The sequence below is a fragment of the Elephas maximus genome, chromosome 24 (assembly GCF_024166365.1).
Source record: "Elephas maximus indicus isolate mEleMax1 chromosome 24, mEleMax1 primary haplotype, whole genome shotgun sequence".
NCBI classification, from domain to species: domain Eukaryota; kingdom Metazoa; phylum Chordata; class Mammalia; order Proboscidea; family Elephantidae; genus Elephas; species Elephas maximus.
In genome coordinates, this window is record NC_064842.1 from 33,273,682 (window position 1) to 33,296,796 (window position 23,115).

Below are 23,115 nucleotides of genomic sequence, written 5' to 3' on the forward strand. Positions count from 1 at the left end.
GAGTGGGGGAGGGAGCAGTGTGTGGGGGTCACAGAGGCCCCTACCAAGCCTGGTTTAAAAAAAAAAAAAAAAGCAGCTGAGAGCAGCCAGTTAAGAGCTAGGCTGGTTAGCTGAAAAAAACTGCAGTTGAGAGAGCTGGTGGCATGATGGTTAAGAGCCAGGGCATGCTATGGCTGCTAACCAAAAAGGTCAGCAGTTCAAATCTACCAGTTGCTCCTTGAAAACCCTATGGAGCAGTCCTACCCTGTCCTATAGGGTTGCTATGAGCGGGAGTCGACTCAACAGCGTGGGTTTGTTTTTGGTTTTTGAGAGAGCTTCTGGCTAAGACCCAGGCTGGCAGAGAAGCAGAAGCACATGGGAGCAGAGTGGTCCCAAAGCTGCTACACTGGCTATTAGCTGGGCCAGTTAGCAGTGGAGAGGCCAACGGCAGATAGTCTGACGGCATGGTGCCCAGTGGCAGAGAAGCCCAGTGGCAGAGAGCTGCTGTTAGGAGAGCAGCAGCTGAGAGAGCTGAGCAGGCTGCTATGCTGGGTATGAGCTGGGCCGTTTAGTGGCAGAGAAGCTGACGATGAAGAGGCCTACACAGAAGAGAAGCCATGCCCGCTGATCACTTGGCACTGGCCCAGAACATCTGAGAGCTCTTCCAGCAGAGAGCTTATCTGTTGCATGAACCTTTTTGCTCTGAGAACTGTCCTGCACTGAAGGAAGGGATGTGCTGTCCACTTCAGGGACCCTTTCAGACCTTGCCTGTATACTTCCTGACACTGATCCCAAGTTGTTCCTATTACTTCCAAGATGATCCTGATCCTGAGTTGTAGCTTGTTACTTCCCTAGTAAACCACGTAACTGTGAGTATGGTCTGTGAGTTCTGTGTGGCTGTTAGAATGAATTATCCAACCCTGCAGAGAAGTAGAGAGTGCTGTGGGGAGAGCAGCTGCTATCAGAAATAATGAGGAAGTGGGAAGGTGAAGATATACCTGACCTGTGCCCCATAGGAACCAGCTTTGTGCTTATCCTGATTCTTTTCCCTCATGAATTTAGACAGTTCATTACACTGTTAAAAAGGGAAATGGAGAGTTGTAAAACATCGTTAAATCTGTTTTCATCTTACTTTGTGATAATAAAACCAGTGTTTTCATAAAGTTATATCCTTGGTGGGGATGGGGGCTTCTGTTTAATGCACATAATATCTCTTTTTATATCTCTAGATTACACCTGTTGAGAGCATTACCTTTAAGCAAGCTGATTTTTAAATGTGTATTTAAGGTTGTTTTGTTTTTTCTCTTGGGCTAAGATTAGGGCCCAATAAGGAAAGTAGTTTGTCTAATATTAGATTAAATAATCCACCATTTTTAGGCCATCTGGGGAGAGGTTTGAACCAATACTGTTTATTATCTTTCCTTTTTTTTCCTGCATTCTTCACATTTCTATAAATATGGATATAAGTGGCTCTTGGACTTTTAAAACTTTGATTTATATTGATAATTAACATAGTCATACTCTACCTTCTTGCTGAAATAATAAGTAGCTTGTAATAAAATATTGTACAGAAGCATAGTAAAAATGTTGGAATTACTGTGTGACATGACAGACGCTAAAGAACACTTCACCTATAGAAGGATGCACAACCTAATAGTTAAGTAGGTAAAAGATACGAATAAACAACTAACAAAAGAAGAATTAAATGGCCAAGAAGAGTATGAAAAAAAGTTTCCTTTCACAAATATGAGATGTAAAATTAAAACAATAAGATAAATTTTTACCTATCAAGTTGAGCAATCTTTAAAAAATAAAATTTAATACGCAGGATTGGCACATAAGGGCAAGTTGTGTGCACTCATACAAAGCTCATGGGAGTATGCCCAGTGTAACCATTCTGGAGAACATTTTGGCAGTAAAAAAAACTTAATCTTATATTGTAGTTTTACTTCTAGGAATTTAGTTTTAGGAAGGTATCAAGGATGTTTACAAAGATAGAGCTCCAAAACTTGTTGATTACAATCACTAAAATTAAAAACAAATTTTTTTCAAGAAAATAACTTAAATGCCCATATAAGTCCTGTTTTATAGTATGTGTTTATCATTTATAATTAGTCAACTTTTAACCAGTTATTTAACCATTTTTCTGTGATCAGGAAAGCAGCAAAGTTTAATGAATTCTTATTCTAAATGAGTTTCTTACCGTTTTTGATACATCCCTGTCCTTTGCACTAACTGTGAAAGCACTTGCCAGGTTCTTCCACTTCTGCCCTTCTTAGAGCTGTCAGGCCAATTATCCCTCCGTATCCCACTCCCCCGTGACTCTTTCGAAAACCTTCTCCTCTGTGTCAGATTTTATTTCTTTGTTGATTGCAGTTGTGTTCTGTCTGGTCTTCCCAGTGTCATCATTTCTCCTACCCCCTTTCCCAAATCGTCTTATATTGTGTTTCTGAAGCACAGTTCTGATTGTGTTGCTCCACTGCCTAAAAACCAGGGCTTTCCTCTGTCTAGATAAAGGCCATACTCCTTCAAAAGGTATCAAGTCCTTCCAGTCTGGCTCCACTTACCTTTGAGATGTCTTCTCCCATCTCAAGAACTTTGTGCTTTAGCAAATCTGAATATTCCTTGTCAAATGTGTTCTGTATTTTTTTGGCCTTGAAATTATGCTTATGCAATTCATTATTTGAAATGCCCCTTTTTTCCCCAACTTTGTATATTTCTTTTAAGCTTAGCTCAGATATTATTTTTTCCATGGAGTCTGCCATAACCTGTCATAGCATATTCTCAGTACCCGTTTTTATGTTCTTCTCTTTCTACTTGTTACGATCTTAATACTGATCTTCCTGAGTCATCTGTATTGCCTCATGTGGACCAGAGAGGGACTTGTGCCAAGAGATACTGCACTCATCCTTATTGCTGTATCTTTTGTTCAGTGCTAGTTTGATTTTCACCACTATATCATAGATTTAAAATTTTCACCTACCAAGAACATAAAGTCTGAATTTATTTATGATAATTTATAACATCAAGTCTTAGCACATAAATAAAAGGATTTAAAATTTAAAAATGCGTGTAGATTATCCTCTCCCATCACCCCCATTTAATATGCTAGTGCAATGAATAAAATACATACCTTCTTCTAAAGTTCTTTAATTGCATATTTTAGGAAATGAGATTTACCTAAACTAAGCAAGTATACCACCACTGGTCTGTCATTAGTGGATAGCGTGTTGCTATGATGCTGAACGGGCTTCAGCAGAGCTTCCAGATTAAGATGGACAAGGAAGAAAGGCCTGGTGATCTACTTCCAAAAATCAGCTAATGAAAACCCCATGGATCACAGTGGTCTAATCTGCAACCAGTTGTGGGGATGGCGCAGGACTAGGCAGCATTTCATCCTGTTGTGCCCGAGGTCGCCATGAATCAGAGACCAACTCAATGGCAGCTAACAACAAGCAAGTATAATTAAAACCTGCCGTTTTTAAAATTAGATTGTTCTCGTAGTAAATACCAACTTGCTTCTCTTAGTGCAGTTCTTCTGATGACTTATTTCTTCCCATGTTTGAGCTAGATTTGTGTAAACTTCAGCGGCCAAGTCCTCTGGAGGTGGTGATAATCGTGGGCATGTGAGCTTTGGAGTGGGATGGGGAGAAGACTTAAAAGGTGTATCTGCAGAGTTGGAAATTAGCTTATGCAGTACATCTTTACATGGGAGAATTGAACATTATGCATGAGTGTGTGTCACTATAGCAGGTGATGTGTCACTTAGGAACCTCTCTGCTACCTGTTCATCTGAATTCATCATCAGACTAAACAAGCCTTACTAGAGTGAGGAACTGAAGAATCCAGAAGCAGGATATTTACCCCTCTAGACCTACTCAGTTCCTAACTCTCTTCTGCTGCATAGAATCTCTGTGATCTTTGGGAAGTTTTTTATTCTCACCATAGTTCAGTTTTCTAAATTATAAAATGAGGAAATTAATAGGACTACCATGCCTGGGTTATAGATCTTAGCTCTCAATATATACAAAGGGTATAGTGTTGTATACCTGAGACATAAAATTTCAGATAGTAAACCTTTTCCTCTCATTCAGGATAAAAATAATACTTTGATAGCCCATAAAATTTTAATTCTCTTAGCTTTGAATCTCTGTTTTAAATTAATTCCCTTCAGAAAGGGGAAAAAAAGTGTTTCCTGGTTGAACTTCATTTGAATACAAGCCTTCCAGTGCCAGAAATAAATTTCTTCAGATTCCAAAGAGGTATTGCAAACCTCTTCCTTCCTTTCATTCTTACAGTAAAAAACAAATTTATGATGTTTTCTATATTAAGAACATCCTTAATCATGTATATTTTCATATCAAAAATGGAAAAAAAAAAACATTCTGTTTAAATAGGTTTTTCCCAGGGGAAACTTAACATATTTAAAGTTAGTGTCTGTAAGAGATAGTAGAATAGGAAGCATACCTCAGAATTACAAAGCGATGGCATTGTTTCTTTTTCAGGCAAGTGTCCAGACTCTTCTGCTGCCTTCCACCCCAACTTTATAGGAATACATAGTTGAAAGACATGTCTAGTCCTGCTCCGTTTTTTAGGGAGGACAGAAGGACAACCAGGGAGTATCACCTCAATCCCTAACAAATCTCTAGAGATAGAGATGTACCCATTCCTCACTTATCAACATGGTTAGGTTCCAAAGACTGGGTCGTCATGCAAAAGTCGACATTATGAGCAAATGGAGGATGCCTGCATCGGATCACAAAATGGAGGATGACTACATCATTACATAACTGCCACATGGTGTCATTACATAACTAACTGCCAAACCACTGAGAATCATGGCCCAGTCAAGTTGACACATAACTTTAACTATCGCAGCCGGCATTGCTCTCACCTTGTGCCTCACCATTTGTTACTGCCAAATGTATGTCATTAATGTGCAGAATTGTTGGATAGCAGATTTTTACTAGTGTTGTAAATACTAAATGTCGGATAATGAGATAGTAGATAAGTGAGGAGTAGGTGTATTTTAGCTCTTCTTGATAGATTTCAATGTATTTCCTTATCCTTAGAACCAGTACATACAACACCAGTCTCTTGGAACAATTTTACCTTTTATTAGTGTGCTTATCTTACAATTTTCATGTGAATTTTAGAATAAGAACACTGCCTTCTTAAAAGCTTTCCCTGTGGCCACCCCTACTCAAGGACTGCAGTGGCTCACATTTGCTGATTCTTTCATATTCAGCTTATTTTGCTTAGTTTTCAAGATTTCGTCCAATTTCTACCAAATTAACTTTACCTATTAGTTTCTTTTTTAGTGACAGACCAAATGGTCATAAAATTACCTCACTGTCACTTACCTGTTCCTGTATTTGTTATGCTCATTTGTATCATTATGTGCCTTCCCTTCTTCCGTTCACCTTTCCAAATTGGATCTATCCTTTAAAGATAAGCTTACGTCTTACCTATAGATCAAAGCCTTGTCCCATTATTTTATTCCACACTAATAGTTTTTTTTCTCCCAAAATTCTTTTTGTATTTGTTACTTGCATTACTTAGCTTATTGTTTGTTTTGTGTGTGCCTGTTTTTTGTTTGTTTTTTCCTTTCTAGGTAGTTAATGGGTCTCTTCAGAACAGGTGCCGTATTGACCATGATGGGTAGTCCATAAATCTTATTAGTGACTTGTAGACTAATAGTTTGGCAGTTTGAATCCTACGAGCACTATGAGCCACTCCTTGGAAACCATATGGGGCAGTTCTACTCTGTCCTATAGGGTTGGTATGAGTTACAATCAACAGCAGCAGGTTTGGTGTTTCAGTTATTGTGCACAAGGGTATGTCAGAGTCTTCTGCATATTTAAAGCAAACAAAATAAGAATGGCGGTATCGTTCTTTTTTGTACAAATTATACAAAGTACACAGGAAAACAAAAATTACCAATTAAGAGATAAAGCATGTCACTTAATGCCCACTAAGATGAGTGTGATTAAAAAAAAAACAAAGCAACAGGTGTTGGCAAAGATGTGAAGAAATTGGAACCCTAATGCATTGTTCGTGGGATTATAAAATGATATAGATTCTGTGGGAAACAGTCTAGCACTTCTTCAAAAAGTTAAACATAGAATTACCATATGACCCATCAGTTCCACTTCTAGGTATATATCCAGGAGAATTGGACGCAAGAGCACAAACCTACCTGTATGCCAGTGTCCATTGCAGCATCATTCACAGAAATCAAAAAGTGGAAACAACCTAAATGTCCATCAATAGATGATGAATGGATAAACAAAATGTGGTACATACATACAATGGAATACTACTCGGCCATAAAATGAAGTGACAGTCTAATACATGCTACAACATGGATGAACCTTGAAAACATTATGCTGAGCAAATTAAGTCAGCCACAAAAGGACAAATATTGTATGATCCCATGTTTCTGAAAGATCTAGAATAGGGAAGTGTATTCTAGACCAAAGTTTATTAGTGGTTACCAAGGATGGGGAGAGGGAGGAGGAAAGGGAGACTCATTACTTAGAAAACACTGAGCTGCTTTTAAGGGTGGTGGCAAAATTTGAAAACAGGTGATGATGATGGTTGAACAGCATAATGAACATAATGATACCAAATTGCACATGTGAAGAATGTTGAAATGGCAAATGCTTTGTAACATATATTTTACCACAATAATATACATGTATGTATATATTGGAAACCCTGGTATTGATGTGGTTAAGTGCTACAGCTGTTAACCAAGAGGCTGGCAGTTCAAATCCTCCAGGCACTCCTTAGAAACTCTATGGGGCAGTTCTGCCCTGTCCTATAGGGCTGCTATGAGTCGGAATCAACTCGATGGCAGTGGGTTTGGTTTGGGGTATGTAGATATTACTGTGGTAAATATATATATATGTATGTATATATATATATATATATAGGTTTTAAACAATAGCTGCCAGATTTATTAAGACTTATAGAAATACCTTTTTATGTTTTCTAAAATCTAAATAGGAAGGAATCTTTTATTAAATGCAGTTTCACTATATTATTATTAGGCCACACAGTTCTTTGAATAAATTCATGATCCTTCCAAATCTTTGAAGTTTCCTACAAAATTTCTCTTTCTCCAATATTTGTGGGGGTCTGGCTCTTTTAGGTCTCAGATTTTCCATGGCAGTATATTCTTCCTGGGTTTTCTGAGCTTCCCCTTTCTCCTCTGCAGGTCTCTAATAGGGAAAGAGGGGCCTCTCTGTTTTCTAGGACTTGTTCCTCCAGAGCAGCCTTGCCTTACTTCCCTCTCATTTAGGAAACACGCTTACTGCACGGCCACCAACACTTAACTGCGACTGTTGATAGTCTTTGCAGTTTGCTGGGTTGCACTGATGTTTTTTACTTTATCCTTTTTGCACTTCTAACAACGCATTGCTGCCTTTACTAGGGCTGGTGTTGACAAGTTAACTGAGAAGGCAGATTAAGCATGGGCCCTGCCAAACACTCATCCCTCTTCTTCTTTCCTTTCTGTTTTCCAGGGTCCCTCTCATCACAGCACAGCTAAAGGGACTAGGGTGTACCAGATAAGACTAAAGTCATAATGGCTACTCTTAAAATAATACATTTGTTGTTGTTGTGTGCCGTCAAGTTGATTCTGACTTGTAGAGACCCTATAGGACAGAGTAGAACTGCCCCCACGAATTTCCAAGGAGTGGCTGGTGGATTCGAACTGCTGACCTTTTGATTAGCAGCCTGAGCTCTTAACCACTTTGCCACCAGGGCTCCAGGTAGTACATTTAGATGAGGGTAATGGAGCTATATCAGGGATTGTAAAATGTAATTAACCCAGTTGTTTAAAAATTTTTTTTATTGCATCTTTTATTTGTTTCAAAAAATATTTGTGTGGAATTAAAATATAGGAAACAAGATAAAAGCTGCCCCTGGTTGAAGGTTGGGATGAAACCTTGTTTGGCTCCTTCTTGTTTTACTTTATCCTCTAGCAGCCCCCACCCCTAGGTAACCCTCAGGCTCCTAGGAGAGCAGTTTAGAAATGACTAATACAGACAGACCCCTTGTTGGGTCATAATCCTAGTATCCTTGATTTTGTTCTTTTCTGGGGTCCTGCTTCATGACCATTGCTTTCCTACCCTGTGCATATTATTAAAACTGCTCCTTCGCCTAGTCTTTCCCATTTTAGTAAATGGTAACTCCGTTCATTCAGTTATACAGGCTGAAACCCTTGGAGTCATCCTTAACTCTTTTTACTCTTCACTTTAATCCATTAGCAAATAATGTAAGTTTTACCTTAAAAATACATCCCAAGTCTAACCACTGTGCAACCCCGGTCCCAGTCTTCTTTGTTTCTCTCCTAGAAACTGCAATAGTCAACTAATCGTCTTCATTTTCACTCTTTACCCCTATAATCTAGTGGCTAATTACATGGTCTGGAGTCAGATTCCCTGGGTTCATACATGCTTCTACTACTGTGTGACTTTGAGAATATTAATTAACCTGTCTGGGCTTTAGTTTCCTTAACAGTGAACTGGATGAAGATGAGGAGGATGATACCATTTACCTCACAGGGTTGTGTCGGATGAGTTACTGCACACAGAATAGTGCTTGGCTAGTAATAAACATCCAGTAAATGCCAGGTGGTGGTGACATTGCGGTTACTATGTTTTATTCATACAGAATTGAAACTGACCTTAGAACATTGATCAGATGTATTCTCCATTGGCTTCACGTCACTTTTAGGACACTCTCCAAAGTTCTTACTATGCCCTGCTGTTCCCTACATTACCTAGTTACCTCTCCTGGTCTGTTATTTGCTGTTGCTCATTCTGCTCCAGCTACTTGGCCTGCTTGTTTTTCCAACCTGCCAAGCCCATTTCTGCCATTGCACGCACATTTCCTGCCACCCGCTATGTTCTTCCCTTACATATATATGTGATTTGCCACTCTCTTCATTTAAGCCTCTGCTAGAATACCAACTCCTCAGAGAGCACTTCCCTGACCACTTTCCTAGACTGTCATGCCATCATTCTCTATATCCTTGACAATTTTTGATAGCACTTATCACAGCCTCACATTAGATTATATACCTGTTGATTGAATGTTTATCCCACTAGACTAGCTTCCATAGTAAATGAAAGCAACGGGCTTTAGTCTGCTTCATTCATTGTTTTAGTCCCAGTGTCCTTCATATACATAGTGAGTGCTCAAGAACTGTTTGTTAAATGGGGCGATGAGATGGGGTAGGTGAATGGAGAAATAATGTACCCTTCATTCTTTGCACAAGAAATGCTGTTGTTCTTGGATAGTTAAAGAGGTCCGGATTAACTTTTTGAGATGAGATTGCTTTAGGGAAGGGTTGAGATTTTTGCTTTTTTAAATTCTTACTGTGGATAAGAACGTAGTATGTAATTTACCATAATTGTCTCAGTTAACCACAAATGAACTAATTGTGTTGTTAAATTAGTACCTACTGATAGTTATCGTGGGAAACCCCGGTGGCGGTGGCGTAGTGGTTAAGAGCTATGGCTGCTAACCAAAAGGTTGGTGGTTCGAATCTACCAGCTGCTCCTTGGAAACTCTACGGGGCAGTTCTTCTCTGTCCTATAGGGTCGCTGTCAATCGAAATTGACTCAACAGCAACAGGTTTGGTTTTTGGTTTGGATAGTTGCTGTTGAAGGTCTGCTACACAAGCCTTTTCCTGGCAGCTAGTGACAAGGAAATTATTCTGATTTATCTTTTATCGAGTATTTTTAAACCCACTAAACCTATGTTCGGAAACCCTGGTGGCACAATGATTAAGAGCTTTGGCTGCTAACCAAAAGGTCAGTAGTTAGAATCCACCAGGCGCTCCTTGGAAACCCTATGGGGCAGTTCTCCTCTGTCCTATGGGGTCGCTATGAGTCGGAATCGACTCGACGGCACTGGGTTTGGGTTTGGTTTTTTGGTAAACCTGTTATTCCCCCTGTTGCTACCAACCTCAAGTCCCTAAAGAAAGAGTTTGTTAGTGGTTCTGGAGTCAGGAAAAATGAGACATATGTGATGTTCACCAATAAAGAGGATTAGGTCCAAAATGCCTAAGAAAATGTAACTTTTTTTTGTTTGTTTTTTAAGGATTCAGGATTAAAATGCTTCCTAGTCTCTCAGAAGTGAAAAAAAAAAAAAGTAGTTCAGAAGTAGAACCACTTAATTACTTTTTCACTAGTTAATTGAATATGAATTTTAAAAATTAGCATTTGTTATTTATCTTAAATAATGATGGTAGAAAAATACAATTAACTATGTGATAACTTAGTACTGATTCATTGACTTTAACTCAATACTGATTCATCACTCTAATACACGAATAAATCGGAAAAATGAAGGATTTCGACAGTCGCTGGTAATCTTGAGCATTCCACCTGTCTAAAACTTGGTTTTCTTCATAAGTCCTGAGGATTTTTTTTAAATCACCCTTAACAAATTTCATTTGATTATCATGTACTGCACTCCTAGACCGTGTAAGTTATTTGGTATTTTTTGTTTTGGGCCTCTCTTCCACCTTCATGCTTAACACCTACTTCCATGGGTTTGAAATGGAGTTATATTAGGTCACCAAACGATCTTCTGAAGTATAAACCCACAGCCATCAAGGCGATTCCAACTCTTAGTGACTTTATTGGACAGAGTGGAAGTGTCCCATAGGGTTTCCAAGGTTGTAATCTTTATAGAAGCAGACTGCCACATATTTCTCCCAAGGAGCAGCTGGTGGGTTCATACCACCAACTTTTCGGTTAGCACCCAAGCATTTAACCACTGCGCCAGCAGGGCACCTATGTCTCATTATAATCTGAGCAAAAAATGACTTTCTGATGTGAAGAGGGGTTAGTCATATGCTAATTTTTCACTTCGCCTTTTTTCCGAATTACTGACATCGAACGCGTTAATGTTTGACACGGGCTAATCATTTGGAAACCCTGGTGGCGTAGTGAATGTAAGCTAGATGAGGCAAAATCAGAGATCAGTTTTATTATCTGTTTTCCCTTTTTACTCATACGTGGACCTTTTTTATTTTTGTTATTATTACAGGCCATGGTTGCTTGTTACCCAGGCAATGGAACAGGTTATGTGCGTCATGTCGATAATCCAAATGGAGATGGAAGATGTGTGACATGTATATATTACCTTAATAAAGACTGGGATGCCAAGGTATGCAACTTAATCGAGGTTTGTTTTTTCTTTTTTTTTTCTTCACAGGTTTTTTGGATATTTCTTCCAGGTATTTGGGGCATTCTTCACAGGTTTTTAACACATGGAACAGTAGAAATTTCTCTCTTAGGTATGTCAGTCTCAGGTATTAAGAGTGGGTTTTTGTAAAGTGAAGCAGATACTAATATATCTCAAAAAAATGAATTTCGTTATTTTCAGATATTGAAACATTTATCCCCAAACTTAACTTTTACAAAAAGCAGCCTATATTAAGACATCTTCCTTTCTATAGTTTTTTTAAAACCACAACCTTTTTATAGTTTTTATTTTTAAAAATTCTGAGAATTGATTATTTCACAATGGCTTTTGGGGAAAATTACGTATAAATAACTTTTATGGATTATTTTCTACTGCATTTTCTTCTTTGCATTATTGTAGAGATGTTATTTGGCACTGGGTTGCTGAATGGAATATTGAAAGAATTATGGAAAAACAAGAAGTTTGTTAATACTGACAAGTCCTGTAAAACTAATTAGAATATACAGTATATTTAACCTTTTTTGTTTTTAAAATATGTATTTTCTTAATATTAGCTTGAGTTTCATTTAAATTTAAATGATTTTTTAAATGTATACCGTGGATTGGAGGTTGTATAGACTTTTTTGTATTTGTTGTTGGTTTTTGAAAATCTTAAACTTTTTATTGAAGTATAACATTCAAATAGAAAAGTGAGCACAGTCTACCACTCAGTATATTTTTACAGAAAGAACACATCTACGTAACCAGGGTGATTTTAAAAATCAAACAACCTTTGAAATATCCCTTCCATACACACACACACAAATGGAAATCATCCAAGTCTTAAATGTACAAAAAGCTAATCCTACCTTACAAGGAGTTTTAAATTTAGGATATGCTCACATGCTCCAGTGATCTTTCTCTATCATAGTGACAAAGAATTCATCTGTCGTAGTCCAAGTTCAAAAAGGAGGTAAGTTTTACTGCTAAGTAAATTAAGACGCTATGATGAACAAACAAGCATGGCTTTTCTATAGCTTTCAAAGTTAGAAATGGAGAAATAAATTTGGTAATTCACCTTGACTGCAAGGCACAAAACAAATTAGTGTGATTTTGGCTAAAATTTTAAAATTGATTTTTTTAAAAGGTTTTGTGAATAGCTGGAAAGTTCTAAATATGTTTAATCAACTTTTAACTTCTGGATTTTGTTAGGCTTTTTTCAGGGCGATCTTTTAATTTTGATGTGACCTAGCCAAGGTCATTAACAGACAGATTTTAAATTAGTAACCAGGCAGAAAAAAGTCCCTCGTTTATGTGTATGTAGAGCTGAAAACTTCCGTTGCAAGACTGCAGTGAGTGTTCAGTGCTGGGGCTAGAGCAGAAGTGGAAATAGCCCTCCTAGAGCTTTGAATCTTGGAGAGTACAGATCAGTGGACTGTTTCAATTGATTGTGCCAGATTGCTATGACAACACATAAGAAGACCACCTAATTTCAGAGGTCAGGGAAAGTTTTCCAAAGGAAGACTGAAAACTTTATCCATTTCTCCTTAAACATTTTCAGCAGATCACCTGTGATAGTCCCCATGACTGTAGTCAGAGGAACCCATGAAAACCCAAAACTGGTGCTGTCAAGTCGGGTCATGTTCTTACTTACAATCTAGAGGCTCTCTAGATGTTTACATGGAAATCACTCCGAACAGCACTGGAACCCGAGTACGGCCGGCAAGGGCACCAAATAGCTTGAATTTAACTGTGCCTGAGGATGAGCCTGACAAACTCTCTATCTATGGTTTTAGATATAGGCTCAGCTCCCATGATGTTTTGATTAAGTATTAAAGTTCCTTTGAATTTTAAGAGTATACCTGCTCAGGGGTTTAGTTGGGTGGGTTTTGCCTAGCTTTAATCCTCACCAGATTATAAATGCCATGGCATGTCTGTTTTACTTTCTACTCTAAATCTGGAGCCTACCACATTTCCAAGTATAACAGATGCTCAGTCAATATTTGAATGAATAGAGTAATCCATTTTAATCCCAAATGATATACTTAACTAGATAATAATAATCCTTTTTGGATGGAAATGAGTTTTATAAACAGAAAGTCATCAGTATGTCAGGCCAAGTCTAAGGGAAGACTACGTTTCTAATAATGACCATGGCAATGATGATAAATGATGACAATTTCTACTGAGGTATCGAATTCTTTAAATAGCAAGATGTTAAATTTGTGGCAGTGCTTTTGTCTGTTGAACTTTAAAGTATAATAAACTATTTGACATATTCACCATTTGTTATAATTCAGTCAAGATGATTTGAAATAAATCAGTTTTAAGAGTAAGTTAAGCATATCATTAGCACATATATATGTGTTAATTTTTTTTTTTTTTTTAAATACAGTCGGCCCTCTATATCTGCAGGTTCCACATCCAGGGATTCAACCAACTGCAGATTGAAAGTATTTTTTTTTTTTTTAAGTGAAAGTTCCAAAAAGAAAACTTGATTGCCACCCAAGCACTAGGCTGAATCCACATGAATGAAGTGATGTGTAGGCATCCCCTGTTGTAGCCTCCTGCTGTTTCACGGATCCTCAGTCTTGCCCCAGCACTCCTTGTTGGGGCATTATTCACCTAGCTTCTTGTTCATTTGCTATTTGTGTTGTATGTACCCTTTGTTTATGTGAAAAATGGCTCCTTAAAGACAATGAAGTAGTTAGAGCAGTCCCTTAAAGACTAAATGTGAGAGGGTTGAGAAGAACAAGAGAAAGGAGTGTCAGGCTAGTAAGGGATGACTGGGTAGCTGTATAAAGCACTACAGCCTCAAAAACTTCAAATCACGGGAGGATCGGCATCGACTGATGGCCAGCCAGCACCAGCGTTCCCAGAAGAGCTCAAAAAACTCAGAAGAGAAAGGCTACCTTCCAGAGCAAGTCCTCGATTATGATGAAACAACTATTTACATAGCATTTACACTGTGTTAGGTTTTGTAAGTAGCCTAGAGATGTTTTAAAGTATATGGGAGGTTGTGCGTAGGTTATATGCAAGTACTGTGCCATTTTATATAAGGGACTTGAACATCCATGAATTTTGGTATCCATGGGTGTCCTGGAACCAATCCCTTGTGGGTACCGAGCAGTGGCTGCCTGTATATATAAAACGTTTGTTGGCTTTACAACCTTCAAGCACCATTTCAGGACTTTTGAATTCAGATAAGATTCATCTGTTTCAGCAAGTATTTACAAAAATAATTAAAAGAAGAAATGAATTTTTCCTTGTATCAGTGCGTGTACTTAGACTCTCAGCTCACCTTCATATGTTAATTGACATGTAATTATGAAGAATCCAATGAACTGTTCTGATTCATTGGACTGGTCTTTTTTTCCTCCCTAAATATGATTTTGTAGTGTTCTTGGTTACTCATATTTACATTTTTTGGCCCTTGTCCTAGGTAAGTGGGGGTATACTTCGAATTTTTCCAGAAGGCAAAGCCCAGTTTGCTGACATTGAACCCAAATTTGATAGACTGCTGTTTTTCTGGTCAGACCGTCGCAACCCTCATGAAGTACAACCAGCATATGCTACAAGGTAGTATTCGTTTTAAGAAAAAAATTGGTAAAGAGCATTGTAGGACAGGAGAGGATAGGTATAAATTTGAAAAGTTTCAAGTCTTCCTCTTTTTCAGATACTTTTATCATCATGTTCCACAGTCATAACTGTTTAAATTGAGTAGTTTTAAAAATTGTCTACATATAGTAAAAACATTTAGTTGCCGTTTGTGTGTAAATGTTAAATAATCCTTTAGCATTAATAATAAGTACCTGTTTCACTGTACTCTTTTTCTACAAGGCTTAATATTGTTAACCTATTGTTTACTGTATTCTTTTAAATGTTGTCACCATTTGTCATGACTCAAAATATTAAGATTGCTAAAACAGTAGATGTTAGACATTGTTATGAAAATAAATATTTGTACAAATACAGTACTATTTTAAAAATATTCCTTCTATCATATGAAGGACTTTGAACATTATGATAGTGAAGTACCGGCATTCAGGCTTAGCTATGCAGTGAGGTGAGCTACGATGAGAGAAAAGACACACCTTTAGATATACTGGAAGAAGAGTTGACTTTTAATGATGATGTTAGAGATAGGAATCACCTTTTGATGAGTTTCTAAAGACTTGGTCATCAGCTCTACCTTTTTTCTTTCTTGTTTCTGAGCCATGTTGCTGTGAACCCTAATTCACATAGTGCATAGCATGCTGAGCAGTATGTGGCCAGAGAGCATAGAAGTCATGATGGAGACCAGAGAGGCTCCTTTCATCTAATGTGATAGGCCTCCCCTCAACCTCTCATTTCTCCTTTCAACATTCCAATGCTGTCTGTGCCCCTACTGCTTCATTAAAACCTTTTCTGACCTAGGAAATGCTTCATAGAGCTTCCTTTTTAATGGAATCTTGAGGTGGTTTGGTTGTATCCTTTCTAGGTGAAAAAATAATGAGCATTTTTGGGTAGTAAATAAATGCCGATAGACAGTGAAGTTAAGTGCTGTAGGAGTTCAGAGGAGGGAGATCCGTTAAGTTGCCATCGAGTCAGTTCCAACTCATAGCAACCCTAAAAGACAGACTAGAACTTCCCTATAGGGTTTCCAAGGAGTGGTTGGTGGATTCAAACTGCTGACTTTTGGGTTAGCATCCAAACACTTAACCACTCTACCACCAGGCCCCAGAGGAGGGAGAACGCACTTTAAATGGGAAGAGATGGAGAAAGTATCACAGTGAAGACAGAAGTTCAGCTGGACCTAGAAGGAGAAGCAAGGAGGATAATAGTGTTCATAAAGCCCTGATAGAAAAGGGCAAGGTTGTTCAAGTTATAATGCAGAGACTAGTGTGAGGAAAAGGATTCTTGAAATAGCTCAATGGGAAATAAGTCTGGAAAGATAGAATGACACATGGTAGTTTAAAATTGTGTTCTGATAACTCTATAGAAGGGAGTGGATCCAGATGTTAGACTCTGATCACTAAGTAGCTAAGTAACTAAAAGTTTGGGCCAAAAGAATGAAAAAATTAAGTATCTGTACTTAATTACCAAGGCCACTAGAAAAATTGAAGAAGGTATGTGGTAAGAAAGGTGGTGGAACCCTGGAAAGAACAGTCTAGGAGTCAGGAGGCCTGGACTTTGATCTTGGCATTGCCACTTGCCAGCTGGGTGATCTGTGGGCCTCAGTTTCCCCAGTTGTCCAAATTCCCAGACTTTGTAACTCTACTCTGTATTTGACTCTTTACTTCAAAATATGTTACATGATTCAGTTCTATAGCATTTACTGGTTTCTTCAGTATTGCTGTTTTCCACACGACCAATAGCCAGAATCTGCAAACTATTTTCATTAATTACTGTTTTTTACTAAGGCATTAGCGATTTGCGATTTGTAACATGCTTTCACTTCCTATAGTGCGTGTACATTTTCCGCATTATTGGTACCAAAAGCTACAATTGTGTGCATTTTAATAAACCAGAGATGCCTCATTTATTTGTAGAATGGTATAGTCCAAATAAGTGTTATTTTCAGAAAAATGGAGTTTAGCTAAACTTTCAGCATCAAAAAAAAAAAAAAAAATTTTTTTTTCTTTGTTTTAATATAATTGTTTTGGCAAGAATCCTAAAAAAAAGTCTTAGCATAATTTAACTTTTTTTGATGACTCAAAGTTGTTATTGTAAACATCCACCATTATTTTTCACTCTGTAATATAGCCGTGTCCTCAGAGGCCCTCGAGACTATTTGTTCTTCCTTCACTAATGGGCCCGGGCTGCTATGACTTGAGTCCTTCTGTCTGTTGTTTTAGTGTACTCATGCTATTGATAGTTTGCTTTTTCTGTAGTAGCCCTTCTTTTACTTTGTTATTGTCTGTTTCTGATCTGCTGTGGGCTTGCAAAAAATACACCCAAGTGTGTTAACTTAGGTATTAAGAAAGTCATAAAAGCTCATCAACTTTTCGACCTCAGTTTTAGCCACTCTTGATTCTCTGCTATTTTCTTTAGCACTGAGGCTACTGGATGAGTGAGTTGTTACTGTACTCATTTATCCTTTGATGAGGATTTATCCTGTAATTGTAATTTAGGCTAATTTTGGCATTACTATTTTTAATATACCATTGCAACAGCATACCATTTTTTCCCCTGCAGTGTGATCATTCTTACCGTATTCTAAATTTTCTTTTAGGTACGCAATAACTGTTTGGTATTTTGATGCAGATGAGCGAGCACGAGCTAAAGTAAAATATCTAACAGGTAATCATCATTTTGGGCTAACGTGTACTGGAAAAGAATTATCCTGCTAACGTGTGCTGCTTTTTCAAGCATAGTCCTTAACGCCATGAAGACGTCTTCCTTGTTTTTGTCAGATTTCTTAATTCCCCTGTTTAAAAGTAGACTTCTGTTAGGTCATCTTCGTTTAACCAACATAATTGCCCAAAAATTAGCAAAGTTTGAGACAAATAAGCCTGAATAAATTATTCAAATACAAGCTGAGGTTTTCTGGGATTATCCTTTTCAATCATAAGGTGGCTTAACTCTTGGTAATTGCCATCTGGCTTCCCCTTGTTCTCTCCTTAGAAGGAAGTTAATATCCTTTCCTTTTTAAACTTACATACCCTAAATGGAGTGTCTCAGATCTTCCACGTTGAATGTGGATGTGAAGGAAACTAACACCAAGTGGATTAACTGAAATGCAGACACCAGCCAGGCATGTAGATCCAGTTGCAGATCTACAGAGCCTTCCTGTGCCATCCTCCCCCGTGCAGTAGGGACTGTTGCTCCTAGACCAGCGGGTCTTAGTTTCACATCTGATGGACCACGAACTTGTCTTTTCTTTGACCCTACTTCGTGTCTCTCAAAGTCTGCTCAATTGTCACATTATCAGTTAACTAGCTGTATTCCCATGAGCCATTGATAATCCCACATCAACCTTTTATAAAAACATGAACATCGTATATTTTCCATGAATTTTTAAAGCTGATACTTGGGGCAGATGCCCAGTAGTGAGCTTTCAGTGATGCTGAACACGTTACTGTTTCACAGCAATCCAAATTTCATTTAAAATGAAGGTGCCCGAATCATTCTCAGCGTAGAGAACAGTTTTGGCCTCTGAATGCCTGCTGTTTCAGAGTAACGCATTCATCCTAAGAGAATGCCGAGGGTAGTAGCATTTGGAAGCGCAAGCGTGATTGTCTTCAGATGAGGTTTGCAGAGTTGAAATATTGCCCATAATGTTAGGAATTAAGTGGGAGGAAGCAGTAGCAGAGGCTCTTCGGTGCTTAATGAATGTTTTCTCCCCCCCCCTTGCAGGTGAAAAAGGTGTGAGAGTTGAACTCAATAAACCTTCTGATTCAATCAGTAAATACGTTTTATAGAGCCTTTGATCCAGCAATACCCCCACTTCACCTACAATAATTGTTGACGCTATTTGTTAACTTGTGAATACAAATAAATGGAATAAAGAAAAATAGACAACCGGTTGGCATTTTAATAAGGAAAAAGAAAACTATGTTTTGTGTTGCATCAAATGGAAGATTTTGACTGCCGTGGCTTTGTACTGCATGACCGACTGCAAATCTCACATTGCTTATGGGAAGAATATAAGCTGTCAATTGAAAATGATATTTACATCTGGACACGAAATAAGTGCCCTGTGTAGAATTTTTTCATTCTTATATTTTACCAGATCTGACATCTAGCTGAATTCATTTCATCTCTCCCTTTTTTATATAGTCAAGTTTGAATTTTGGGTAATTTTTGTATGATCAGGTACAATTTATCAAAAATGAATTGAAAAAAATTGCAGTTATTATTCCCCCAAAATAGCATTGATCTATTTTTGTAAACTTCATATTATTAAATTTTGCCCTAACAGACCTCTTACAATGATTGTTGCCAGTGACTGATGATTACTTTAATTTTCCTTGTACTTAAAATAAGAAAAGGAGCACTTTAATTACCAACTGAAAAACCAGATTGTTTTTGTAGTCTTATCTTACACTAATTTGAACTTTTAAAGATTGCTGCTTTTATTGACATTGTTAATAATGAAACATAACAGGAAAATAGTCACCATTTACTACCAATAACTTTTAGTTCGTGTTAAAAAAAATAGTAAGAAGGATTTAGCTTTTTAAGTTAAATATTTTTTAAAAAATTAAAGTGACTGGCACTAAATGAACTTGAGGTTAGCCTTAGACTCAAGTTCCTAAGATAAAGGGCTTTCTTATGCTTTCAGGTAGAGCTAGGAGTTAATGTCTTCTTTCCTACGACTTTTCCTTTTGCTTCTCTTCAAGTTGGTTTTACTTGCAAATTTACTGTTATGTTTTCTAATACTATGACCCATCTGTTCTGCAAATTAGAACCTTGTTTCTATTGAATAGTATCAAGAGGAAATTATACATGAATTGAGACAGAAATGTGTTTTACGGACTTAATGTTGGGTGACTCTCATACTACAGTGGAGGCGTTTCCCAAGTGTGATGCTGGCCTTTTATCAGTACTGCAAGATCTATGTTTAGTTATTAAAAAAGAAAAGAAACACCAGATAATCTTATCTTTATGTTCTTTTTATGTTCTAAGAGTTTTCTTTTTTACTTTTCATAAAAAGAGGGAATATTGCAAAATCACACACAGCCTCCCAGATTTCTGTTATGAAATTGGGATGGGTGTCTTAGTAGACTTCAGTTTCCTAAGTTCTTTAGCAAAGCCCAAAGGGTGGTATCCCATATTTTACATGAATTATGGGTGTAAGACCTTGCCCACTTAAGTTTTCTATCTCTATCCTTGATCTTCTTTGCCAAAATAATGTGAGTGTACAGAAATACTTCTGTATATTTCAATTTTTGACAGTTGTAGCATCTGTATAGGTAGTCATCAATTAGAGACCTTTTCTATGGAAAGCTCAGTAATTTTTATTAAAAGATTGCTATTGTTCATGTAAAACATGAGAAAAATTGTTTAGTGAAACTGACAGTGTGGACTTAGGATGGGAATGAAATCTTCAGTATTGTGATGTCATTTTATCGTGACCTTGCAGGAGAAAAATGATAGTCGACTGCTGTTTTCCCTTGGCTGCATTCAGTCTGTTTCCACTCCTCTCCTTCGTTCCAGACAGTAACACTTAACATCTCTACAGCAAGTGCCTCTGCCTGCCTGGTCCCGGAGGCAAGTTGTCTTTGCATCTGGTCAGCGGTGCAGTGCATGGCCTTAGGCCACAACTCCAAGTGCTACCGTTGTTAGGGTTAGGAGAAATTGTATTATGTTGATAGCAGGCTTGTTTGATCTTCAAGATGTACAGCAACAGCCTTTTAATTTGGGAACCCCTGTGTTATCCAAGTGTATACTCCAGCGGTGGTGCACAGTATCAGATTCTACTCTCTCTGGATTGTGCTGGCCAGACAGGTCTTCAGTGGTCTTTTTTTTGTTGTGGTTAAGTTTATATAATTTCTCAGAGATCATTGTGAAAGGGTCAAACAATCGGGGTAGCCATTTCTTTAATATCCATCTCAAATCCGTTCACTTCATGTTAGTGTGACCGTTAACTTATCCCTAAGCAGGACTCTCTTTAAAACAGAATTTAAACTGTTTGTGTCCTATATGTGTTAAATCCTGGTTACAGATAAAACTTTATTATGCTGTTTTTATTCAACACATTAACCAGCTGTAAAACACAAACCTTTATCAGTAGCAGGCAAAGAACTTCAGGATTCATAAACAGATAGCTTATAAAGTTATGTAATTTGAAAAACAATGTTTCATTATGAAAGAGCTCTCAAGTTGCTTGTAAAGCTAATCTAATTAAAAAGATGTATAAATGTTCTTGAAAACATTATGGTTGTTATTTCCAGTTGTTTTTTGTTTTGTTTTTGAATCCCCTTATCATATCATTGGCTTTCTTAACAGGCCCTTTTATCAGATCATGTGTTTCTGTCACACATCTCTGGCTCAGTCCAGAACATTTGGTGTTACTTTTTGTAAACTATAATGAGGGAAAGAAAGAACAATAAACATAGGTGTCCAGCAGTTTTAGAAACATCCTTGGGGTAATTGGATTGCCCCTGGGATCAGTAAGCTCTGTATTTGGATTCTTAGCCTTTTAACAATTACTTGAACATTCATAGCTGTTGACCATATTTGTGTCACCCCGTCTACCGTGAAAAGGAAGAGGCATTAGGCGTTTATCTCTAATTGTCACGGGTGCCCTATTATGTGTATGCAAGAATATTTTAATTTGTGTGGCATAGACTAAAATATAAGAGCTCTTATTACAATGTGAGATCAGTATAAATGTTCATATATTGTGCTTATTTTTAAGCAGTTTTTAGTGTAGTGCTGTTATTTTCATGTGCATCTTGGGATATTTGAAGAACTATGGTGGGATACTCAATTATAGCTGGGAAGGGCCCTGGTGGTACAATGGTTAAGTGCTTGGCTGCTAACCAAAAAGTGGTGGTTCAGACTCCCCACCCGTTGAGTGGCTCTTCAGGAGAAAAACGTGGCAATCTGCTTCCTTAAAAGATCGCAGCTAAGAAAACCCTGTGGGGCAGTTCTCTGTTACATGGGGTTGCTATGAGTCAGAATTCACTCAACAACAATGCAGCTGGGAGGATTAAAGGAGAAGGCAAACAAGTTAAGAGATCACCACTAAACTAGGCAGTGTAATAAAAAGAGCACAGTAGGTAAAAGCACATTGAGCATAGTGGGCCTTCAACAAATAATATTCCCTTAGCCTTTAACAGTATGATAGTATAGTTGCAGAGAGAACTGGGTTAACAAGCTTTGAACAACATCAATTTATCAAGTGTAAATGTTAATGACTTGGAAGCAGTAATGTGGTCGTTGCTTTCCTTATCAATGATAGGTCTTTTGTGTGTATACCTTAGATTAAATTAAATCATCAGTGCAAGGTGTTTTGTCAGATTATTTCCCAAAGTGCACAGTGGTCCAAGTATGGACTGCAATGATACATATTTATATTACATATCTAATAATTGTATATTGAATTTTTTTCCAATTAGTTTATAAGCATTCAGATGTCTATAGCCTCCATTGCTTCAAGGATAATGTTTTGGACTTCTAAGGCCAGAAATACATCCCCCAGATTCTATTTTTGTGCTGCAGATTCTTTTCATGATTTCAAGCAAGTAAATTTCATCTGAAATATGGTAATGCTCAAGGATATACCACTGGAGAAATGAGATATATAAAGGGTGTGGCCTCATGAGCTGGGAATGGTGTCTTAAGCAGAAAACACTTAAACCACTTCACAAAACAGGGAGACCGTAAACACCTACACGTAGCTGAAACTCTATTTATTGAATGGGTAATTTTTTTTTAACTCTGAGCAAAGGGTTAAAAAATTATTAGATCTTTCCCTCATTAAGATTAGAACTTTTTCTGCCAAAATTACTGTATTTCTATAGTGCTCTACAAAATCACACGTTTTTTTTTCCCCTCAGACATGTAAAGTAAGCTGAGCAAACTTATCTCTGTTTATAATTAAAACAGGATAAGGGAAGTGACTTGCTCAAGGTCACATAGCTATGAAAGCTAGGACTTGAACATGCACTTTCATTTTTTGTTTTAATCAAAGTTGTACATATAGCTAAATCAACTTGTTCTATAAGGATTGTTAATAAAAAATAGCAGTCCCTCAAGTTCTTCCGAGAAAACAAATTTCAACTTTTGAGTGATTCTTTGGGTATTTACCCCCATTGGATGTAAATAATAATGCATTGCTACATCTTAATTTTTCCATATTAGCCATTAACTATTCTCACATGGAAGATGAGAACATCTCTTTCCAGCCCTCTTCCACCATCCCTACCACACATACACAAGCACACTTGCATGTCCCCTGACCTTCCTTCTAATTGTGTTGTAATTTAGATCAGATTA

The 23,115-nt window shown here is 37.5% G+C and overlaps 1 protein-coding gene across 1 annotated transcript in view; it reads left to right on the plus strand.

The window, feature by feature from the left end:
* Positions 1–22,711, plus strand: part of EGLN1 (egl-9 family hypoxia inducible factor 1) — a 93,438-nt gene extending 70,727 nt beyond the window's left edge. The window contains exons 2-5 of the mRNA XM_049868661.1: positions 11,050–11,169; positions 14,630–14,766; positions 17,402–17,469; positions 18,526–22,711. Of these exons, the coding sequence (XP_049724618.1) occupies positions 11,050–11,169; positions 14,630–14,766; positions 17,402–17,469; positions 18,526–18,590 (390 nt within the window). The 3' untranslated portion in view covers positions 18,591–22,711. The remainder of the gene's footprint in view (positions 1–11,049; positions 11,170–14,629; positions 14,767–17,401; positions 17,470–18,525) is intronic.
* The last annotated feature ends 404 nt before the right edge of the window (positions 22,712–23,115 follow it).